Source organism: Megalops cyprinoides, chromosome 11 (genome assembly GCF_013368585.1).
Source record: "Megalops cyprinoides isolate fMegCyp1 chromosome 11, fMegCyp1.pri, whole genome shotgun sequence".
NCBI lineage: Eukaryota > Metazoa > Chordata > Actinopteri > Elopiformes > Megalopidae > Megalops > Megalops cyprinoides.
Genome location: NC_050593.1, coordinates 3,714,540 through 3,737,076, shown reverse-complemented (window position 1 = coordinate 3,737,076; position 22,537 = coordinate 3,714,540). Strand labels below are relative to the sequence as shown.

The 22,537-nt window shown below is 40.9% G+C and overlaps 1 protein-coding gene across 2 annotated transcripts in view; it reads left to right on the top strand.

The window, feature by feature from the left end:
• The window catches only part of LOC118786136 (solute carrier family 35 member F5-like), a 28,899-nt gene extending 9,316 nt beyond the window's left edge, over nucleotides 1–19,583 (top strand). Inside the window, exons 5-15 of one of the 2 annotated variants that reach the window (XM_036541201.1) lie at nucleotides 508–589; nucleotides 1,584–1,774; nucleotides 2,159–2,240; nucleotides 2,442–2,529; nucleotides 3,381–3,445; nucleotides 5,853–5,957; nucleotides 6,638–6,797; nucleotides 8,773–8,863; nucleotides 9,390–9,544; nucleotides 16,434–16,537; nucleotides 17,490–19,583. In XM_036541201.1, coding sequence (XP_036397094.1) covers nucleotides 508–589; nucleotides 1,584–1,774; nucleotides 2,159–2,240; nucleotides 2,442–2,529; nucleotides 3,381–3,445; nucleotides 5,853–5,957; nucleotides 6,638–6,797; nucleotides 8,773–8,863; nucleotides 9,390–9,544; nucleotides 16,434–16,518 — 1,104 coding nt within the window. In that variant the 3' untranslated portion in view covers nucleotides 16,519–16,537; nucleotides 17,490–19,583. Of the gene's footprint in view, nucleotides 1–507; nucleotides 590–1,583; nucleotides 1,775–2,158; nucleotides 2,241–2,441; nucleotides 2,530–3,380; nucleotides 3,446–5,852; nucleotides 5,958–6,637; nucleotides 6,798–8,757; nucleotides 8,864–9,389; nucleotides 9,545–16,433; nucleotides 16,538–17,489 lie in introns of both variants that reach the window. The other variant, XM_036541200.1, reaches the window with a different exon arrangement.
• Nucleotides 19,584–22,537: the final 2,954 nt, after the last annotated feature.

Genomic DNA, 22,537 nt, shown 5'->3' with positions numbered 1-22,537 from the left:
ATGGTGGCAGATATAGCAACAAATCATGATGGCAAATATGTTCAAATGGAACAATCTCATGCTCAGTGCTGCATGACCTGCCACCAGTCCAGCGAGTCTGGTTGTTTTGCAGAAGCTTTGTGGAAATGAACCAAACAGTGCATATTTTTGTTTTGTTTTTATTTTTGTTCGTTGTTTATATAATATGAGGTGGATGAAATTAACTAACAGTGCTGTGTGTGAGACCAAAATGTATTTGGCACTTAAAGTTAAGGACTGTGATCCCTGCGATTGCAGTGAGTGTAGGCCCATGGCTGGTTTGAGCAAACACAGACAGTGTCTCTGGGTTATGTTGTCTTGGGTCATAGAAGCTTTCAAGTGCCATTTCACATCATGTTAAATGTCGAAGTGTGCTTTTGTCACCATGTGTTCCGCAATGCACTTAGGTAACATGTAGTGGAACTCATAATGCTGAAATGTGTCCAGTGACAAGACAACAGAGCTCAAGGCGAATGCCTTCTGTTTCAGAGCGAACCCCTCTATGTCCCTGTGAAGTTTCAGGATGTACCCTCCGAACAGTCCCACAATGCCAATGGTGACTGCGACACGTGTAAGTTACCCATGCCAGTAGAGAAAAGTAGGAAAGCAGAATTGGACAGTTGACTTAGTGACTGCAGTTTGACAGCGTCCACTTTTTTTTTAAATGTGTGAGACCTGAACTAATGCAGTGGTATGTGTTTTTTTTCAAATAAGTGGAAACTATTGTGTAAATTATGAGAAAAGTTATACTTTGCAAGCTGAAGTGTTAAGTGTTTGTCAGTGGAGAACTGAATTCTACTGGGTTACACTGGATAAAAGGGACTGCAAATTAAATAGATAAAATCCCCTTTCAAAGGGAGATACTGTAGCCAAGAAGTAATTTGGTCACCCTGGCTTTCTTTGTATCTATACCTACAGCAAATTGATAATGTATTGCCATGAGCAATGTGCTACTCTAAGATCGTATTAACAACCTGTTCTTTAGATATGCAGTAGAGGGTGCAGTTGAGCTATGAAGGAATGTTTCAAAGTTGAAGGCAGTGTTTTAAGATTCCATTCATACTTCTTACTGTTAAGTGAGTTTACAATTCCGCTGTAACGGTCATTAAGTTTTAATGGTACATAATGTAAGACTGAAGGCTGTAATTTTGAATAAAACTGCAGCTAATTTTAAGCCCAGTTTACTGGTGCTTTGTGTATAAGCTAGTGGAAATATGAAGCAATGGCAGATCCTTCTATTTATGTCCCAGCCACTTGGTGTATATTTGGTGCATCCAACAAAACATTTTCCTTGAGTTGAAGTTTTGAATACTAGCTAAATCGTTAAATCCTACTGACAACTCATAATCAACATCACAGCATTAATCAGTAAATATTTTTTCATAGGAATATTGAGGATGCACCTAAATTCACCATCAAATGGGATTTAGAGTGCCACACATCAGGCCCAGCCAAAATGCTTTGGTGTTTGGCTTCAACCAGATTGGTAAAATGTACAGGGACGCGCAGAGAGGAGTGCCCTGTTCTTTTTCTCTTGATGATGTAAAGTTGCTGTCTCTCTCCAGCCACAAAAAAGCACCGGGTTCGATTCAGCAACATCATGGAGGTGCGTCAGCTGCCATCCACACAGGCTCTGGAGGCCAAGCTGTCCCGCATGGCCTACCCAGTGGCCAAGGACCATGAGTCCATGCTGAACACGGTCGGCAAGCTGACCGTGACTGAGGTGGCCAAGATCAGCTTCTTCTTCTGTTTTGTGGTACGTTTCCTGGGGTTCTTCACAGTCAGTACAGTAACTCTGTTGTCCTGCATCAGTCGTAGAGTAGTCCCTATCTGCCTGTTAGTCAAGCATATACTTATCTCTCTGTGTTATTCTCACCCAAAACTTTTGATCTGTAAATAGTTACATGTAGTTGCAGTTTTAAAGGTCTTCCCAAGATCTATCTCATGGCAAGTGACAACTGGTGTCAGATTTACTGAAGTTTTACTGAAGTTCATTTCACATCTTGGAGTATGTTAGGAGGACTGAAATGGATTGATATAGCTTCAGAAATGGCTGCAAACAGGCAGTGTTTCTGGCTAGTATTAGTGCACTGTGTCAAGTTGGAATGTAATTTGGCTCCTCTCCCACTCCCTCTCGCAGTGGTTCCTGGCTAATCTCTCCTACCAGGAAGCGCTATCTGACACGCAGGTGGCCATCGTGAACATTCTGTCCTCGACTTCAGGTAAGCAAACACGCTGTTTAGTTTGGGAATAAATGACCTTGTTAAACCTGACACTCACACTGTTACTCAGTGGAGTTCAGGAACAACTTTCAGCAGAAAAGCTGTGGATAAAAGATGATGCACCCGCACAAGCCAGCAATGAACTGCTAACATGCCAATTAGCTGTTTGACCTGATCTGAACTTTTCCCACCATCCTCCAGGTCTCTTCACTCTCATTCTGGCTGCCATATTTCCTAGCAACAGCAGTGACCGGTTCACACTGTCCAAGCTTCTAGCTGTGGTGCTGAGGTGAGCCAAGGCCAGTAATCCAGCGTTCAACTGAAGTAGCTTTCTGTAGACTGCTTCAATCTGCCACCCTTAACAGTTGTTGCAGCAGCCCTGACAGCAAGTCACTTCTTCATCCCATAGTCATTATTCCAAGCTTCATCCAAGCCCCGCCACATGTTTTTATTTATTTATTTATTTTTTTTTTTTCTTGTTCAGAGACAGAGAGGCAGACCAGCAGGGGTGACCTCAGTGGTGGAGGCACATATGAATTTGAATCTGATTCATCTGAATTCATGAATATTTCTGAGGAATTTTTGCATGTCACACAGATTAAGCTTGAATGCTCTAGGCTGTTTATGAATGTGAATAAAATCTTCCCATTTCATGCTAAATATGACTCCTTCTCTGGGATGTATTAAGTCTGGCATTTGGCTGGATGCGCCAAGCATTTATAAATTATCCAGGGTAAAGGCCATCTCCTTGGTGCATTCCCAGGACATCCAACCAAGCCCTGTTGCCTGGGATTGCTTTTCCAACATTAATGTACATTTTCAGATAACTGAAAGGGAATCTCTATCTCCAGGTCGATGTATGTGTCAAATATTAATAGTAAAGTCATTAATCTCTTGTTTTGCTGTCAGAGCAGTCTCTTGAGTACCCTTTAAGACTGTTTAGCTAATTGGAAACAAAAATGTCTGTGAAAATAAGTGGGGAAATATTTTAATTGAACAGAATCAACCAGAATATGAATTCAACTGTTTCTTTTGTCATGAGCGTGGTTTTCATTGTGAACTGACTGCTTTGTTTTGAGCTGTTTTGTATTGTCTGTGCTATGAATGTATGTATTAATCTTTCTCATTGTTTCCTTTCAGCATGGGGGGCGTGGCTCTCGTGAGTCTATCCAGCTCGGACAGTCCTGATGATAAAGGCACTTTAGGTAACTAGCTGTGTTCTTTCACCAGTGAATCAATTCAGTTTTGAAGTTCAGGTTATATTTTCCATTCTTAACAATAGGAAGGTCCCTTATACACCTAGCTGGAGTGTGAAAATAACACAGGCAATTAATTTAAGTGGAATTAAAAGGGGGAGAAATGTGTGCAAAAAAGTAGAGTATGCAGTTAATGAACATGCAGTTATAAAGAGATAATTGTACAATAATGGTTGATGGAGAAATAAGTGAGATGCCCAGGCACTCATAAAAGGCAGTAATTCAGGTAATCAAGAATACAATAGGAGCATAGGCTTTAATTAGCAACAAGCATTTATTGTATGAAGGGATGTACATAGCTTACACATACCCCACTCAGAGACATAAGACAGTGACTGGCTCATACTTGAGCAGCAGTGCGGATTTGGATGTGACCTTTTCTTCATGGCCCAAAAAGCATAGCACACTCCTGTCCAAGGGCCTGTGATGTGTGCACCATCTCCTCGGCGATGACCTGGCAGGAGCGATCCGTCACTGGCGCAGAGCGCTCCAGCATCTCCCATCTGCCACTCCACGGGCCCGGGGCACTTCCTCTCTGCCGCCCGGCTCTGAACGCTTATGATACCATTGATTTTTACACAACCCCGCCCCTCCCCCAAGTCACAGAGAGGCATATTGGCTCCCCATACGGAGAGCCACAGATAAAGAAGATTTATTAGCCCACACACATCAGAGGGGCCAGGGAAGGAGATCGATCACGCAGTGTGCCCCAGGCTTCAGGAACAATAGGTGCAGGATGCACATGGCAGAGACGCGCAAGTTAGAAGAAGGGTCCTACATCTGAGTGGTGCTGGACGTCAATGCAATGGCACTTCTAGCTTTTCCCTGCAAACTCAGTAAGGAGTCAGGATAAGGTTTAGCACCAGTTATTTACTCTGTAAGCTTTCCTAAATTATCGGGACCTGTTATGGACTGAAGGTAGCACTGATGATTCTAGTTTCCCATCCCAGTACAGGATTTAATTAGAAGGTTTGTTGAGGGTTTATGGGGTTAGCATAACAACTTTCATATCTGGAATGTTTCCACTGCTTCAGGAACATGTTGTTGCCTCCTAGTTCCATCTCATTGTAGTTAGTTGACCAATGGAGTAATTGACTCAAGTATCAGCTGCCATAGTTGTAAAATTTAGTCTCCTAGAGCAGTGGTTCTCAACTGGTGTGCCGCGCCACACTAGTGTGCCGTGAGACAAAGTGAGGTGTGCCGTGGAATTTTGAGGAACCCGATGCGTTTTTTTTTAACGCACGTAACTTATTTTTATGCTATGTAGCACGTGTTACGTTACATGGTTTGTTATGTTTTCATTAGCGTTATTAAGCTTCTCATAGTTTTCAGTTAGCATTTGCTGTATTTTTTAAGGTTAAACCACTGTTTCCTCAAAGCTAAAATTAGTCAGAATTTTTCCAATCTAGTGTTCTAATCGCACTGGTTTTAGCATACGTGCTAAACAGCAAATCACACCGGTGTGACCGTATGTGCGAAAGGGTTAATGGAGTAATGTTTTGTTTTATTTTATTTATTTTATTTTATGTTAGTATGTTGCTGTTCATGATGCCACACTGTGCTGGACAAGTTCTTACTCCGATGCATTTCAATGCATTTTTAATAAATTGTACAATTGCCTGTCTGATTTAACCATCTGTTTGATAATTATTTGACAGTCTGCTGTAGTGCAATATGGGTCAAATCTCACTAATGACATTATAGCCTATCATAGTGTGTGTGACATTCTTTATAATCGATAACCAACAGTTGGTGTGCCTTGACGTGTTGGTTTGACCTTTGATGTTCCTTAGCCTCAAAAAGGTTGAAAACCTCTGCCCTAGAGAACTAATAGTTTTTGACCTTTGATATTTATTAACAAAATCTTCATGGTAATGTCTCTTGCTCTCTGGTTTTTATTAACTACATTGTCATGATAATGTCTTGTGCTGTAGCCAGCAGGGTTGGGTTTTGGCTCGAGGTGTATGTTAGGGGGAAATTCATCTACAGATGTAAGGTCCTCTTGCTGTTCTCTACACCTCTCCTCTCACTCTGTGTGAATGAAACATCTCTCATTCTTATTCTCTACACCTCTCCTCTCACTCTGTGTGAATGAAACATCTCCTCTCACTGTTAATCTTTATACCTCTCCTCTCACTCTCTGTATGGATGAAAAGTCTCTCCTCTCTGTGTGTGAATGTCTGTCTCCTCCCTGCTGCTCTCTAAACCTCCATTTTTTTCACTGTAATAAAAGAATCTCTCCTCTCTCTGTGAATAAAGGGTCTCTCTGTGCTTAAAACATCTTTCCTCTCTCTGTGAGTAAAGGGTCTCTCCTTTCTCTGTGATAAACGCATCTGTTCTCTCTCTGTGGATAAAGGGTCTGTCTGGGCGCTGGCCGGAGCTGTCCTCTATGCTGTCTACATTGTGATGATCAAAAGGAAGGTTGAGAGGGAAGACAAGCTGGACATCCCCATGTTCTTCGGTAATAGAAGCACCCTGCTGCCAAAGAGCTGATCCACTGCCAGCTCACCCAGCCTTAAACATAATCTCAGCCACTATGTGAAAAATGCTTACTAACTGGTCAAGAGTTGGTGCTTAAGGGCGGAATCTGACTACAGCTGTTCTGTTTTCAGGACTACAGTGCATGCAGGCTACCGGTTCATCATCTCAATGTAATTTCTTGATTAGCATTAGTTTGAAGTTTCAAGGGAGAAAAAATATAGTGGGAAGCGATTATTGCCCTTCTATCTCAATATTATGGTATTTAGATAGATGTAAACATCTTGAGTCATGTCAGCTCACTAAGTGTCTGCGGACTGGCTTCAATTAAGGAAAACCATTAGCTACCAAGGAGCATGTGAGTGTGACTGGCTTGTAGTGTGTACTGAAAGGCTATTCATCCCTGGTCCTGGAGGCTAGTATTCCCACAGGTTTTCAAGTTCTCTTTAAAGCACTAATACTCTTTCGGCTGGGTACATTGGTTCAGTTCACACAATTATTATTAGAAACAGCTGTTTAAGCACTCAGAGGTTACAGATTCTGCAGCCTTCCAGGACCAGGGATGAGTAGACCTGCAGGCACTGCTGCCCTCCAGGACCAGGGATGAGTAGCCCTGCAGGAACTGCAACTGAGATCCTGAGTCCTATGCCTTCTCCACATTAGGATTCGTGGGCCTCTTCAACCTCCTGCTTCTCTGGCCCGGTTTCTTCCTGCTGCATTACACCGGGTTTGAAGCCTTTGAGCTGCCCAGCAAGCTGGTGTGGATGTATATCATCATCAACGGCCTCATCGGAACAGTGCTGTCTGAGTTCCTATGGCTGTGGTGAGTCACTGCTGGCAGAAAGGGGCTGTCTTAGTCAGAAAACCCTCAGCACCACCTGGCACAACCATTCACATACAGCGTATGCAACATATTCCAAGGTACATTGCATATATATGTAAATATGTGTTCGTAATTTTGTGAAATACATACATCGTACAATTTCAAATGTATAAATACACAGTCAAGTGCACTTTGGAACATTATTGCAATATATTTCTCTTTTGTATGGGCAAATAAATTACAAAGCTAAGTAACCTGTAAGGTCAATTCATTTTATGCTCAGGGACATGTCATTCACCTCACAGGACACTGCTTTTGAGGACATGAAGTGAATCAAAAGTAGACACTTGCAAACTCGAACACATGGCATCTGCAGGAACAATCGCAAGCTCTAGACCTGATTTTCGGGTGACGTGAGGAGCACATGTTCTATATTTTGAGTGAAGGGTCATGACACAGCAGTGTCCAAGCTTCCCCTTTTGTACGGTCATCCCAGCTTGGCAGGAAGTGGGGTTTATTCTCAGCATTGTAGTTTCGGTTCCATTTTTCAGGTCTCCTAAGAAAGTACTGCTGTTCCATTAATGTTCGAACCAAGCAGTTGCGCTCAAAGGAAGAGAACAGACTTGAACGTGGGTTGTTGAATGACGTCAGACTGACACCCAGTCCATGAACTCAGGGATTCTTGGACATCTTTCTCTTTACATTATTGTCATTTAGCAGATTCTTTTTTCCAGACCAACTTACAATTTTTATCCATTTATACAGCTGGATATTTACTGAGGCAATTGTAGGTTAAGTACCTTGCTCAAGGATATAGCAGCAGTGCTCCAACAGGGAATTGAACCAGCAACCTTTCAGTTATGAGCTGTTCCTTACCATTATGCCACATTTTCCTTCTGTCTTACTTCTCTTAACTTTTTTTTTTTTTTTTGACATTCGAATGCCACAAGAAACTGACAGTCATATTTCACTCACTCGGCTCACAGGTTACACACTCACGTCTGCTGAATGGAGTGATTTAAGAAGTGTTTGTTATTAAAGATTTACTCTGTCTATGGGCAGCCTTCATGAAGTTTCACATTGAACTTTTTTTTTTTCCAGAAACAAAATTTAAAAGTCACTCAAAGTCCACTCATCCTGATAGTTTTGCATTTGGAACAGTGAAATTGCTCTTCAGAAAGTGGGCTTTTTTAATTAGAGTGCCCTCAGTGCGCTGAGCTTTTTTTTTCCTAATCTTGTTCGGGTCTTTTGAAATAATGAACCCAAATCGACGCTGCCTTTGTCTTCAGAATTAATGGCCAACAAAGGTCTTTCCCTGTGTGGAAGATGAAAAGACTGAGCTCGCCAGCTCGCTCTCTGTGCCAGTGTCATTAATAGCTTTTAAGATCCAAGTTAAAAAGTAAATGAGACTGTATCCTCTGCGTTACTGAGCCCAGCTCTGACCCATTTCTGCAATTCACCACCGGCGTCCTTGGGATTCATATCTACATCAGTAATAGTCTTTTGAAATTGGAATTTTAAAAATATTTTATTGTTAAAATGTGTCAAGGGAATTTCTCAAAAAATGACCTCTAATTCTACCTAAAATGAGCACATGTAGATATTAGCAGACTATTAAAGTTTGCTAGAACACTTTAGTGGGTATAAATGAAGGCAAACGGTTTAGTTGGATGTACAGTATCATGTAAATGGCTTACCCAAGGTGGATTTATAAAAGATTGGGTATCCAGTTATCCACTTTCCCTGGGTTATTTTTTTGACTGGAACCCTAGGTCCCTTTCAGAGTGTCTATAGAGGGTACTGAATGACTGTAGACAGATGCAGTTGATCTCAAACGACCCTCAGTTTATCATAAAACCTGCTCAATGCATCCTCTGAACTGGGATAGAGCGGGTGTGACTTATAGCACAGACATTGTGATAATTTGGTTTGAATGACAAGCCGTTGACCAATAACGCAGGTGTCCTTCTTGCAGGGGCTGCTTCCTCACCTCGTCGTTGATCGGCACCCTCGCTCTGAGCCTCACCATCCCCCTCTCCATCATAGCAGACATGTGCATGCAGAAGGTATGGATGGGTTCCGAAGTGATCAGACACCAGGGGGCGGGGGGCAGGGTCATGGGTTTGAACCCCAGGTACGCGTTGCATACCCTAATAGGATTGTGAGAGCAAGGCTTTGCAAACCCTAAAACGGGTGAGCTATCAAGAACTAGCAGAGAATCACTGATCTGAACCAGTCATAGTATTTCAGTTGCTTGTCAGTTGATTGACAGCGGAGGGTAGCTGCACCCATTACGAGGGGTGGGGTGTCATGAAGCCTCATTTTCCTGTTACCAATTACAGCTCTTCACAATTAGTGCGGAACATGACAAATAAGCATGTGGGAAATGGTACCTGGTTAGTAAGTTACTAAATCATGTACTGTCTTCCATAATCTTGTAGAGTTGTGAGTCCTTCCACCATCTCCCTCTTCCAAATGATATGTTTTCATTTTTCCTCCCTCTTGTGTAATGGTTGTGTAATGGTTTGTCATGTGTTCCTCTTGGATTTTGGAGAGTCTGTCTGTGGTGATGAGTCCTCTCTCCTTCCCCAGGTGCGTTTCTCCTGGCTGTTTTTTGCTGGGGCCATCCCCGTGTTCCTGTCCTTCTTCATCGCCGCGCTCCTCAGCCACTACAACAACTGGGACCCGGTGATGGTGGGGCTCCGCAGGGTGTTCGCCTTCATCTGCCGGAAGCACCGCATTCAAAGGCAAGACCACGCCTACCTGCTTCTCTGTAGTGCCCATCAGCGACTGACCGGCTGGCTGGCTGACTGAGTCACTCACTCTCTCACTTCTGCCCTCACTCACACCTGCCTTGACTGACTCACTCAGTCACTCACTCTTACTCGCTGAGTTTGTGGCTCCTACAGTAACAGCATTTTACCGCTAAAGGCTACAGACATTAAACAGCGCTGCTTCAGCCCATCAGCTTGGTTTTATGTTTTCTTTTTGTTGTTGTTTTTTTTATATATGAATGCTCGACCTCTCTGTCTTTTAAAAAAGGACAAAATAGCAGATAAGAATCTCATATGGGTAACCGTTCATGACTAATGAATTCTGTGCCCCATGGACACAATCTACTCACTATCTCAGAGCCAATGCATCTTGGGAGATGTAATCTTCTGTTCTCTGCAACAATTCAGTGTTTTGCATCATTACTTGGCAGCCATGAAGTCTGTGGATGCTTTTACATCTACTCTTGTCTTTTTGTACATCACTTGTAATTTGTAATTCAGTGCACTGGTTTGACACTTGGCAATCTCTCATTAACTGAAGATGTGCCCTGCTGTCTGCTGCTACTGTTACCATACAGTTGGGCTTCTTTGAAAGGGACTGATAGTCCCAGTCTGTAATGTTAGGTTGATGTGCCCAACTGGTAGAATCAGTCTCATTGGCTGATGAAAGGAAACAACAGCCTTTTCGATTGCCTGCTGATCAATTTAGACAATTTAGATTTGAGATCAGGAAGCGAGACTGCCCTTGCACCTGCAGAACAATGTATAAGATTCAACCCAAGAGAGAAATTAAATTGAGGGGGACAGAGGCCCTGTTCACACCTGGCATTAACATGCATCTTGGGTGATCCAATCACAAGTGGACAGCTCTAAGTACAGGTGTGAATGCACCCAAGACGCATTGAGATCCGATCGCTCAGACCACATTCGGAGGTGGTCTGGGCCGCATATGGCCACATTCTTTTAGTGTGTACGCAAATGTGTCCTGGGCCACATTGAAGGACCGCCTACTCTCACAGGGATTAAAGTTCTCCGTTGCTACGACAGATTTCCGTCAATTGGATTCAAGTCTTTGAGGGGCAAGTCCAAGTCAAGTCTCAAGTGTCTTATGGTTGTAATGAGCGTTCTATCATCTGCTGCACGCCATCCGGTCTGCTTAGAACAGTGCATTGCTAAATCAAAGTTACTCACGATGATAAGGGAGGGAATGACATTCAGCTTATCAAGACATTTCCTTAACCCTTTCGTGCGTACAGTCACACCGGTGTGATCAGCCGTTTAGCGTGTATGCTAACACCAGTGCAATTAGAACACAAGATTGGAAAAATTCTAGCTACTTTTGGCTTTTAGGAAACAACGATTTAACATTAAAAAATATAGCAAATGTGGGGGTGAAAACTATGAGAACCTTAAAACGCTAATGAAAACAAAACGAGCCATATAACGTAACACGCGCTACATAGCATAAAATAAGTTACGTGCGAAAGTGTTAATGTTAATGCGCCAAATTTTTTTTTTAAATAAAATAAAGATTGTTCACGAGTCTCAAATCTCGAGTCCGAATCGAGCCTCAAGTCTTTTGAGGACGAGTCTCAAGTCACTATGTGTGCAACTTAAGTGCGACTCGAGTCCAAGTCACGAACTCGAGTCCCCATCTCTGCTACCAGGTGATAGGTAGGTGATTTTGTATAGGCATTTGTATAGGTAATTATATATATATCCAATCTGCAGCTAGTTTCAACTTTCTGTGAGGCGGTGCCAGGAAGTATTTGCGGGGACTGTATCAGTTGATTACTGCACAGTAGGCTAACATGCATTGAAACAGATGGAGCATGGAAGTGAAACTTGTGAAGGTTGGCGCAGACACAAGCACAATAGAACAGGGGGTGAAAAATAAATGGTGATTGGCTTGGTTAGATGAGAACGGTAATGACGGACAAACGTTCGGCGTATGTTGTCACAAATTACACAAGCCCAGGAGCTGCTTTGCACCGTGTGTTCGAAAAAAATTCCAGTACGGGAGCGGTGTTATTTAAAATTTTTCTCACACACCCTCCAGAAGCAGAGAAAAGCTTTGCAGCAATATATATTTTACCCCTCCTCACATCACTGGTGCTTTACAAGCATTGCAAATAGCCATTTTGTTATCTGTATCAGATACTTTGAAATACTTCCATACAGCTGACATGTTGAAGCTTGTTGCTGGCGCTCATAACAAACATTTAGCGTCATCACGTGCACATACTTAACACGTCACCTTATCGGCCAGGCACATCGGCAGAAATTTTCATATCTGCCGATGCCGATAATTAACTTCTTAAATTTTTATTGGCCAATACCGATGTCGTGCTGATATCATCATGCATCCCTATATTACACTGACTTATATTCACACTAATAAATCAATAAACCAGAGGATGCTACTCAGTCCTGTTACTGTACCCTTTGTATGAGTAACAGGACTGAGTTTTTAGCATAAAATTAGCAAATACATGAAATATAGCCACATGGTGTCCATGCTAATAGCATGAGGACACTAAGCACATTCTAGTGATTTTCCAAAAATTAGTATTTTTAAAATAAACAAATAACATCTAAGAAATAATTTAGGTAACAGGACAGTACGTTGAGATTGACCTTCTCCGTCATAGTTACAATATCATCAAATATACAGAAAAAAATGAGAGAACTTACTTTTGGTTTTCCCATGGCATTCAGAAGATCCAGATGATGCAAATTCCTGTTGAACATGTGACTTGTGGAATGTTCCAAATTTTTCAGAAGGGGGAATGTGTTAGGGTAACAGGACTGAGTGAAAACCTGGAGACACAACTAAAATGTGTATTTTAACTAAAATATTATGGATTTCTTATGAAAAAATTTATTTAAAGCATAGACGGGATATGGAGTTACACAGTGCCAAAAAAAAAAAAAAAATCTGAAGGATTTTAATCATATTTCATGGTAAAGTGTAGTGTTAGAGTGCAGGGACAGGTAACAAATGCTATTTTTTTCAGTGTTCTAGGTAGTTTTTATTAATATTTTAAATGATTTTTCTTAAATTTGCAATTAAAGCAGGACACTTTTCTTAATAATAAAATGTATTTTACAGTTAATTTTTCATGCATTTTTACTGTATAGATATAATGTTCTGGGGACAGAAATGGCAACCATTTGGCAGAATGGCTCTTAACACCAAAATAAACATTTATAAACGTGACAAAATACCTCAAAACCCCAAAATTACAAGAGTCTTAATGTCCAGCAAGCAATATAAATTAGGGCTGCCCCCTAATAGTCGACTAAACGTTAGTCGATGAGAAGAGTCTTAGTCCACCAAGTTTTCATTGGTCGGTTAGTCGCAGAAAAAAAACCCTTAAACTCCATTCGGGAGCTGCGCCTTGTCGTTAAAAAGTTATCAGACTATGTCGGGCAGGAAATCATCCAAAGTGTGGGATCATTTCCAGCGTGTAAAGGAGGACCCCAAGAAGGTGACATGCAAATTCTGCATGCAAAGATTCGCCTATCATTCGTCTAGCTCAAACATGACTTATCATCTGAAACATGTAGGGGAGAGCCGGTACGAAAGTAACATGTGACGAAAGTAACACAGCGATTTTCTCCAAGCCCATAAAAGTCTGATATGCCTGACTCTATGCAACACTTACCAGAACCCTGAAAAATCGCGTGTATACATCATACTATCACGGAGTTATACCCGAGAAGCTGTTTTCGATCATGGACATTAAATTCACTCAAGCGGTAATTTTTTTTTTAACGACAAGTTGTGTCTATTGTTTCATGGGTCATAGTCATGATCATTTGACAGATCAATTAGTACTTTAACACATCCTGACGTTTGCCATGTCACAGTTTTTCAGTTTATAAGCAAGTCAGGTTTAACTGTCAAGTCATTGTTGGGACAAGTATAACAGTTGTTTCTTTCATTCCTCTACAGTAACAACGATATTTATTAGGCTATATTATTATAGTCGTTCCACATTTGTACAAAATAGCACCTGGTATTGATAGAACACACATGTGAGTTGTTGATCACAATGAAAATTAGTTTCTGTCTGTAACATTATCTTTTTTCATTATCATTATTAAGCTTCTCATAGTTTTCAGGTAGCATTTGCTATATTTTTAATGTTAAATTGCTGTTTTCTCAAAGCTAAAATTAGCTAGATTTTTTCCAATCTAGTGTTCTAGTATTCCATTATGCTAAATAATTAATGGGCTAACTAACATTAACGAATTGCAAAGTTAAGGCTATATGCAGCTAAATAAATATATTGTCATATGCGCTATTTGGCTTATCCAAGTTTTCGTGGGGGCTGGAGAAGCTAAATTACCTTGCTTACTTCATGTTCAGTTTGTTTATTTATCATTTGTTTTCTAGGTTATTGTGTTGGTGTTACAAATTCATAAGTTGTGTTATGTTATAGGCTACTGTGTTGAAATAAATTAACAAAATGTTCAGTCTCCTTGCTGATTGTTCCGACACATTCAGAATCATTACCGCTTTTCCCGTTAGCATTGTCGTTAACAGGCGGTTTCGTGCGTGTGCTTGTAAAATTTATATTTTAAAGGCTCATTATTACGGTTTTGTATTTTTCTGTAACGTAGCACACTGTTTACAATGTTACTTATAACGTTCTTTCTCAGCCCTGGAACTCAAACCATTTTCTGGTGCCCCCAAAAATAATCAATATATAGGCTATTTAAATAATTAAATTAATATCATAAACGTACGACGACTAGTCGACTAATGGCTTGAGCTAACAACTACTCGACAACAAGTAAAATCTTTAGTCAGGGGCAGTCCTAATAGAAATAGTTCAAATACGAATAAAGTTAATCAAGATTGCAATCAAAGCTTGTGATTAATCACTGTCAGGTCAGCAAAGATTTGTGTATGTAGATAAAGCTTAGTATCGTGTCTTTTTGATGAAGTTACACCTTGGATTTACTGACAGCGATTAATCCTTTCTGAAGCAAAGTTCTATTCGTGGCACTGTCATGCAAAATAAACTGAAAACACATTATTATACTAACGAAAACACAAAGTTCAATTATGTAAGTACCCTATGATTCTAAAGACCTGCCTTAAGCTCCGCTATTGCTATCTTGTCTTCCTCTGGTGAACTTTTTTTTGTCCTAAAAGTTAAAATGACTACATTTTTTGTGTTTGTTTAATACAAAACTCTGGTGCTGGACACAAAACACAGGTGGTGGAGAACGGGTCTCCGTGGGTGGGCCTTACCGATTCAGAAAAGTTTTCTCTTTTCGACCAGTCTGGGTTGTATGTTGTAAATCGTTTTTTCTTTGACGCTGGTGGCTCGTCCGATTTTGTTTTGTCGTCCTCCTCGTCCGTCTCTCACAAAACCAACAAAATAAATAGAAAGCTAAAAAATAATAATAATAACGTTGCCTCTAGCTAGCAACTGAACTCACGGTGGGGTTGTGGATGCGCGCGGCAGACCGACAGCCCGGGCAGTTGCTAGGCAATAAGGTAAGCTTTCATATTTCCGCTACCAATCAAATGAAAGTATAGACATGGCCAATCGTCGCTATGGTTTACCTGTTTTTACCCGTTTACGAGCACAGGTTTGGATGTATAAACATAACCAGGAAGAAAACAGAATAGCGGTAGAAGGAAAGCAAATGAGGTTTTATTTGAAACTATGAAATTCTAAATTAGAAGTACATTTTCACAAAAAACCGGGACAATTCATGTCCCGGGAAAGATTATTCATTTTCCGGGACAGTCACTCAAAAAAAAGGACAATGCCAGGACAGGTGGCAACCCTATTGAAAGGTAAACAGACAGTTAATGACCCAAACGCAAATATTCATGTAGGGCAAGGGCGTGTACACACTGTCTGCTTTTTTTTTTTTTTTTTTTTGAAAAAGCGGTGGCTAGACCAGATGACAACGGTCAGACATCTGTTCAGCGCAGCGACTGATATTAACTGATATTACATTGTTATTATTTTGTTAACCTTTTTGTTGACAAAAAAATGGCGAAAATTAAGAAATGATGAAATCATAAATCCTTTTTAAAAATATGATTTTAACTTTAGAGGACAAAACCCAGAACTGGCTTCCACATAATCCATCTCTTCGTCGTGGTTGGTCATTTGGTACGTGTACATGTTTATTTGCATATAGAGTGGGGAAGTGAGATCCGATCACAAGTGGTCACTTGAGACGTGGAGAGAGATGTGGAGACGCATTCTAATGCTGGGTGTGAACTTACTTAGAGCTGTCCACTTGTGATCAGATCATCCAAGACGCATGTTAATGCCAGGTGTGAACAGGGCCAGAGAGATCTCAGTCAGAATTGAATTAAATGGACAAAGTCAGGACAGAAGGTCATTGCCCGGTGCTAGGGATGTCTCCAAAGAGAATTTAGGATAAGTTGAGTAATGATCAAATTATATAATCATGTTGTTTGTTTTTGTTTGTTTAACCATTGATTTTTTTTTTTAGATGGTATAGTGTACAACATTTTAGAACTACCCCAATCTCATAATTTGAGTGTTGAGAACATTCTTGCATATAATTCTAGCCCTTTGCATGTAATCATTGGATACTTTGCAGTGTTAGTCTTTTTGCCCTGCCCTGAGTGGTGTCAGTTTCACAGGAATATGTGATGATAGAAGTATGCAGGATGCCTGCTTGTACTCCATAAGGGCGTGAAAAAAGTTTGTGGAACCACTGAGTTAGTTGGACTAAGTTGGAGTAAGAAGTTTTCTGACTTGTCAGCCAGTCAGCATGGTTCTGCCTCCGGGTTTGAGTGGGCCCTAGGTGGGATTGCATTGGGGGAACGCCGAATTGAATGTGCTGTGTCCTGCAGATCGCCGGAGGACAGCGAGCAGTGCGAGAGCCTCATTCCCATGCACTCCGTCTCCCAGGATGATGGAGACAGCTGCTGCTCATGAGCCATCGGCAGGTTGCCAGGTAGAGAGAATTTGTTCCCCCTTAAATTCCCCCACCCTTGGTGGGGAATCTCACCTTATGCAGAGGAAAACAATCTCAGAATCGACTTCTGCCATGTTGCAAGAATCGTTCGATCTGTAGAAGTGTTTTTGTTAGTTAGTAGGGTTTTGATGAGAAACATTTGAAAAATACAGCTTGCTTTAACCGGTTCTGTGTCTTTCAAAGTCTTGCCTTAGATGAGTTCATTTGAATGCTTTTGTCAAATGGGAGTTTATCGAAAACAATATCCTCCAAAAGCTGCCTTCCACTGATGTGTTGTCTGAAATAAAAAAAACATCCCAAGTTCTTGAACAATGGCTACAAATGCTTTGTGCATTTTGTTTCTCTGTTACCCTCTATTATAAACTCCACTTGCCTATACATTTATCTCTAACCCTTTGAAAGGTTGTGTCTTTTTTCCTTCCACACCCACTGTGTTTGGTCTGATTGATATCTTCAACTGTAAAGCCAAGCCAAGTACGTCCTCAGTACTATCATCGGAAAAAGCTAGCATTTCCAGACGCTGTTGTCAGAGGAAGGGAAGGGATGCAATCCCCCAGGTTTTCCTCATTAAGTAAACAGCATTTTTGATGATTACGAAACTTGTGACGTCTAGAAAAGTCCGCTACCGTAATCTCTTTCATTAACTTTGGATTGCAACAGAGGCCTTGTCCACTAAACCAAAAGCAGCGTCGTTCATACCAGAACATTATTGCAAAGCATCTTTCTCTTTCATTTTTTTTTTTTTTTTTACCGCTGACATTATTAGTGAAAAATGACCTGTGGAGGCAGTGTATTTGTAGTTTTTATCGTACTTATTGCTTATCACTTGATAGAAGCCTCCCTCTTTTTGGGGGGCCACTTTTTTCTAAGACATGATTGCAGCAGTATCACATCCCATAATGTTTTTTTTTTTGTTTTTCTTTTCCCCCAGATGCGACAACAGCACATGGCAACATGACAATCCGGAGCAGCCGGAAAGGAACCCCAAACTCCCAGTGCCTCTTTTTCTATTTATTTATAACCTAATCCACGGCGCCGAGATGATGGATCCATCCCTTTAAAGAAGATATGCTCTGTTGCTTGAGCTCGTCAATATGCTGGATGTAATCTTTTCTGTTGTTGTTGTTTTGTTTTTTTTTAATTTTATCAAAGGTACTTGGGTCGGAGTGGTCCAAACCCTCGTTGTAGTTTTGAATGTACAGGATGAGGCAATGGGCATACCACCTGAAACGCTACACATCTAAAAACAAAAAACACTACAGCCCATATGAGTATATGCTTTGCTTTTTGGGGGGATGGGGTGTAGAGGGGCATCCTGTTGGTCTTGATGCTGGTAATAAATACATGCCATGGGCAAACGGTGTGTAGAGAGATGACACAAACTGATGTTAAAACACAACCAGAGGAGCACTCGATTTGTGCTTCTCGACCGTAAATGGTACATAAGGCTGCACATAGTGTTAGACTGAACATGAATAAAGTGTTATGTTATTGTGGAAGTTTAAAAAATGCAATCATTAACAACTGTGAGTTCTCAAAAGGACCATTCCTCCAAGCTGAACTGGTAGTACTGGATGTTGAACAATATACGTATATATACAGTGAAAGACTGAAAATTGGATTTTCAGTGCATTTTCCACCCTATAGGCAAAAATGTGTTCCACCCGAGTGAAATCATCTTTGGTCTCTAGTAGAGTGTATCATTGACAGATCATCTTAATGGTTTTAAAAGATGTTGTTTTAGCACATGATTTTGTCTCCCTCAATTGGATGATTTCAGACTGATTGCAAACACATTGGTATTTGTTTTGTGTGTCCAACCAAACACTATTCCTGGGTTAAATGCTCGGTAAAGCTTGTTGACATTTTCCCACAGCAGTGTCGAAGGTTAGGTTTTTCTCAGAAGAGCCCTGTTATTTACAGAAAGTTTTATTTATTCCCTGAGTTTTGATGATTTAATAACCATTTGCTCATTTTAATATTGTGCACTTATGCTCTTGCATCTAGTGGGGAAGCAAAGTCTATTCAAGCAGGATAAGTTGGTTGTCAGATAGCTTTGTAGCAGTCAGGCAGCATTCCTGTCTTCCAGTTTTCAAGGTCTTCAGAATCGAAACTCTGGACAAATAAACTGTGTTAAGTGGTTAGAAACTACAGAATGTCAATATCAGATGAGTGTTTGTCAATCATACTTGGTAACTAAAACTTTTGATTTCTTGTGAAATATCCCTTCCAGTTGCCATACATGGGGATTCGCTTTTATCTTATTTCCTGTAGATGTCAAGCTGTCAGATGTTAGTGAGTCAGCATTATTGTATCGTTGGTGTGTAAGCAGAAGATTTCTGGAATTTTTGAGGGGGCCCTGGTTAACACAAGATACTGGTAACATGTATCACTGAACAAAGTTTGCCATTACATCAAAAAAAAATCCACAGTGGTTGGTTACCTCTTGCAAGTCAAGAAGAGGAAAAAAGGACATTATATATCATTTTCCATGTGTTAATGTTTCAAAATGTATGGTCACAGCAAAATCCCACTAAGGTTGGTAATTGCAAGATACTGGAAACAAACGTATAAAGGGTATAAGTATGCAGGCATATATACATACACACAAAATGTTCAGTCTGGTTTGAACTATGTTTGAAACTTTTTTCCCAATGGTGCTGTTTTTGTATGAGGTATAAAGAAGGATGACTTTGAAGTCTCAGGTACTTTGGGGGAGAACTGAATGCTTTTTTAATTTTATTTTAATGCTTTATTTTGATCAGAGCCTTTCTTTTATTTTGTATATTTTTAACATACAAAGGATCTCCTTTTAAAGACAAGTATGGCTTTATGAAAGCTTTTTTTTGCTGTTTTATAATCATAGCCACTATAAATGAGAGCAGATCATATTTCATGTCTTTCTTCTCCGTGTATGTTGCATTGTGTAAAGTTGTCCCTCTCTTTGTGTTCTTCCTGCTTTTGTACAAGGAAAAGTTGAAAATAATATGCCTTTTGTGTTTTATCCTGTCAGTCCCCCATTTCAGTTCTGTGCTAAAATCTCATTGCTGAGATTAAAAATATAATAATTGCAAATTTGAAAAATAAAATAAGTCTTCTGCACTTAATAAATGTGATTTATACATTAAGTTCTCTTCGATGAAAGGCTTTTTAAAAAAATATTTGTGACATGTATCAGTTTATGCTTCTGTAAACTGACCCAGAGCCATTTGGCTCTTTCACCTTCCCATGATCAGATGTGGTGTTTTGTTGTGATTGGCACAAGGGTGGAGTGAGAAGCCTGTGGCCCTGCTCAGCTGCCATCTCTCTGGAGTAGCTGGTGTCTCCATGGTCTGTCATATCTCCTGTGTGAAGCACACCTTACATTACAGATCGGTGTGACTATTTGTGTTCAGGAGCACCACTGTAAGAACTTACAGTGTTTGGCTAACCCTGGAGAATGGAGAAAACTGAGATGCTGTGATTAAGCCCTGGACTTGGAGCAACCCCATTCCCTGCCCCTTGTGTTTACAATCTAACTCCGGCCAACCTTTCACCTCTACAGTGAGACGCAGTCTCACTTCTTATTGATAACCAACCAAGTGGATTGGTGCAGTTGAGGTATGTTGTTGGGTGGTGTTGGAGGGGGCTAGGGGAGGCAGTGAGTTGATAATGAAATGCAAATACCACATAAATAAATGTACTGTAGTGGTCAAAGATTACACTGAAAAAACTACATAAAGAGACGCACTTCTGGAAGACCATCAAGGCGTGGCCGATGGCTGTCCATTCCACCCTTTTGTATGCATGCCAGTGTGACTTTATACAATAACACCTACCACTATTAATGCCCCTGTAATTCATTTAGACTTATTTTCGATGTTATTTGGATACTTTGAACGAGAATGACAAGTAACTACACTAATGGGCAATAGTTATAAAAAGTCTTGCTGGTTTTGAGCATGAACTAAAATGTTTAAAATTACCTCAGGATAAGAAAGAAAATGTGTCTTTACAGTGTCCACTAAATGACATAAATCAATTTTGGAAATGTGTACTCTTTAAAATACAGGAGTGGGGCTTCCTCTTGTGTTGAGGTTATTTTGTGACTGTGTTTTGAGTTTTGGTTCAGGAATCGACTCCTAAACCAGCTCGGCTTAATAACCATAACCATTGCCCATCTGAGAACAAACTTAAAAACGTTTGATGAATTAATGAGATGTGCTTGTACACAGGATCGGGACCCACCCTTTGGCCACTTGTGATTGGTTGAGATTTACATCTGTTCAGGAGTGTCCACTTGCCCAACACACAAAATGCACAACACAGAGGGGAGTATGATGCAAGTGTTCTGTAACGCACCTACACCCCACAATGACACAAAATTGGAATGGACATGCGGACACTATAGTACAGGCTCTGTTGCCTGCCTTCACCTGCATTGTTGTCTTTTCAGCTCAACCCTATTTTTTTTTATCTCTGCGAACTTGGCCATCCCCCTGAATTCCAAAGAGACATCCTTGCAGATCTTGATTAAATGTGATGTGAAAGCCTTTCACTGCAGTCGCTTGGTTTGCTGCTTCATGCCCCTGTGACACATTGGTGGAGGTTGCTTGCTGCACCAAACTAAGGCCTGAGGTTATGCGGTTTCCTGATGGCCCAACAACACTGCCTCCAGCACACACTTTTTCGGGGGAAGTCTTCCATCCAAGCAGAAAGCAGACCCCTCTTAGCATAAGCCGCCAGGCAAAACAAGGTAGCCCCTCCCTGAAAGAGCATAACTGCTTGTTCTAGAAGTAGCTTTTATTACATTACATCATAGTCATTTAGCAAACACTCTTATCCAGAGTGACTTACATACAGTAGGTTTTACCTATTTATACAGCTGGATATTTACTTAGGTAATTGTGGGTTAAGTACCTTTCCCAAGTGTACAACAGCAGTACCCTAGCAGGGAATCAAAGCCCTGCTCCTTGCCACTACATCACACTGCTAAAATGTGAAAATATATCTGATGGTTAACCCAGTGTCTGAGCCATAAGCACCACGTACATTAATGATGGCTGGGGCAGCAGTGTGGTGTAGTGGTCAGGAGAAGGTCGAGCTGGGGTAAGGTGCTTTGGATAAGACCATCTGCCAAACAAATGCATGTAAATAAAACAGAGAAACTAGGTGAAGGTGAAGGTTCTCCTTCTCTGTGGAATTAAGCACAAGAGTGGGCCACTATTTTAATGTACACCAGGCTGCACAATCCAATGGAAACCACTTTCCTGAGAGCAGAATGTTTTATTGAAGTGACATTTGGGATAGACAGCACAGGAATAGGTAATAGGTAACTTTTGATGCTGTTATTTTCTATCCCATATTGTTACTGGATGAATCTATAATCACACTGAGATACAGGGGACTGAAATGGTTCATTGTTACAACAGGAATTTGAAATCCTAAATGTGCATAAGCCTATCTAGGATCTATGGTTTTGTTTGCCTTGAAGAGCATAACACCCTGAGAATATTAATAAACACTGTTCATGAGATGTTATAAACATTCTCACTTAAAACTAGAAAAGTGCAGAGTGTGATTGAGAACCGGCAGTGAAAATGTGCTAACGTATATGAGATGATCACTAAGATGTGGCTAAGTGGTTGCTAGGGTATATAAGGCGGTTGCTAGGTGGTTGCTAACCTGTTGCTAGGTGGTTGCTAGGGCGTTGCTAGATGTTTACTAAGGCATATGAGGTGGTTGCTAGGGCGTTGTTGGGTCGTTTCCAGGGTGCTGTTAGGTGGTTGCAAGGGTGTTGCTAGGTGGTTGCTACGGTAAACAACATGGTCGCTGGTGCATTGCTAGGGCGTTGCTGGGTGGTTGCTAGGGTAAACAAAATGGTCGTTGGGTGTTGCTAGGTTATTGCTGGGTGGTTGCCAAAGTGTTGCTAAGTGGTTGCTTGGGTGTTGCTAGGCGGTTGCTATGGTGTTGTTAAATGGTTGCTAGGCAGTTGCTAGG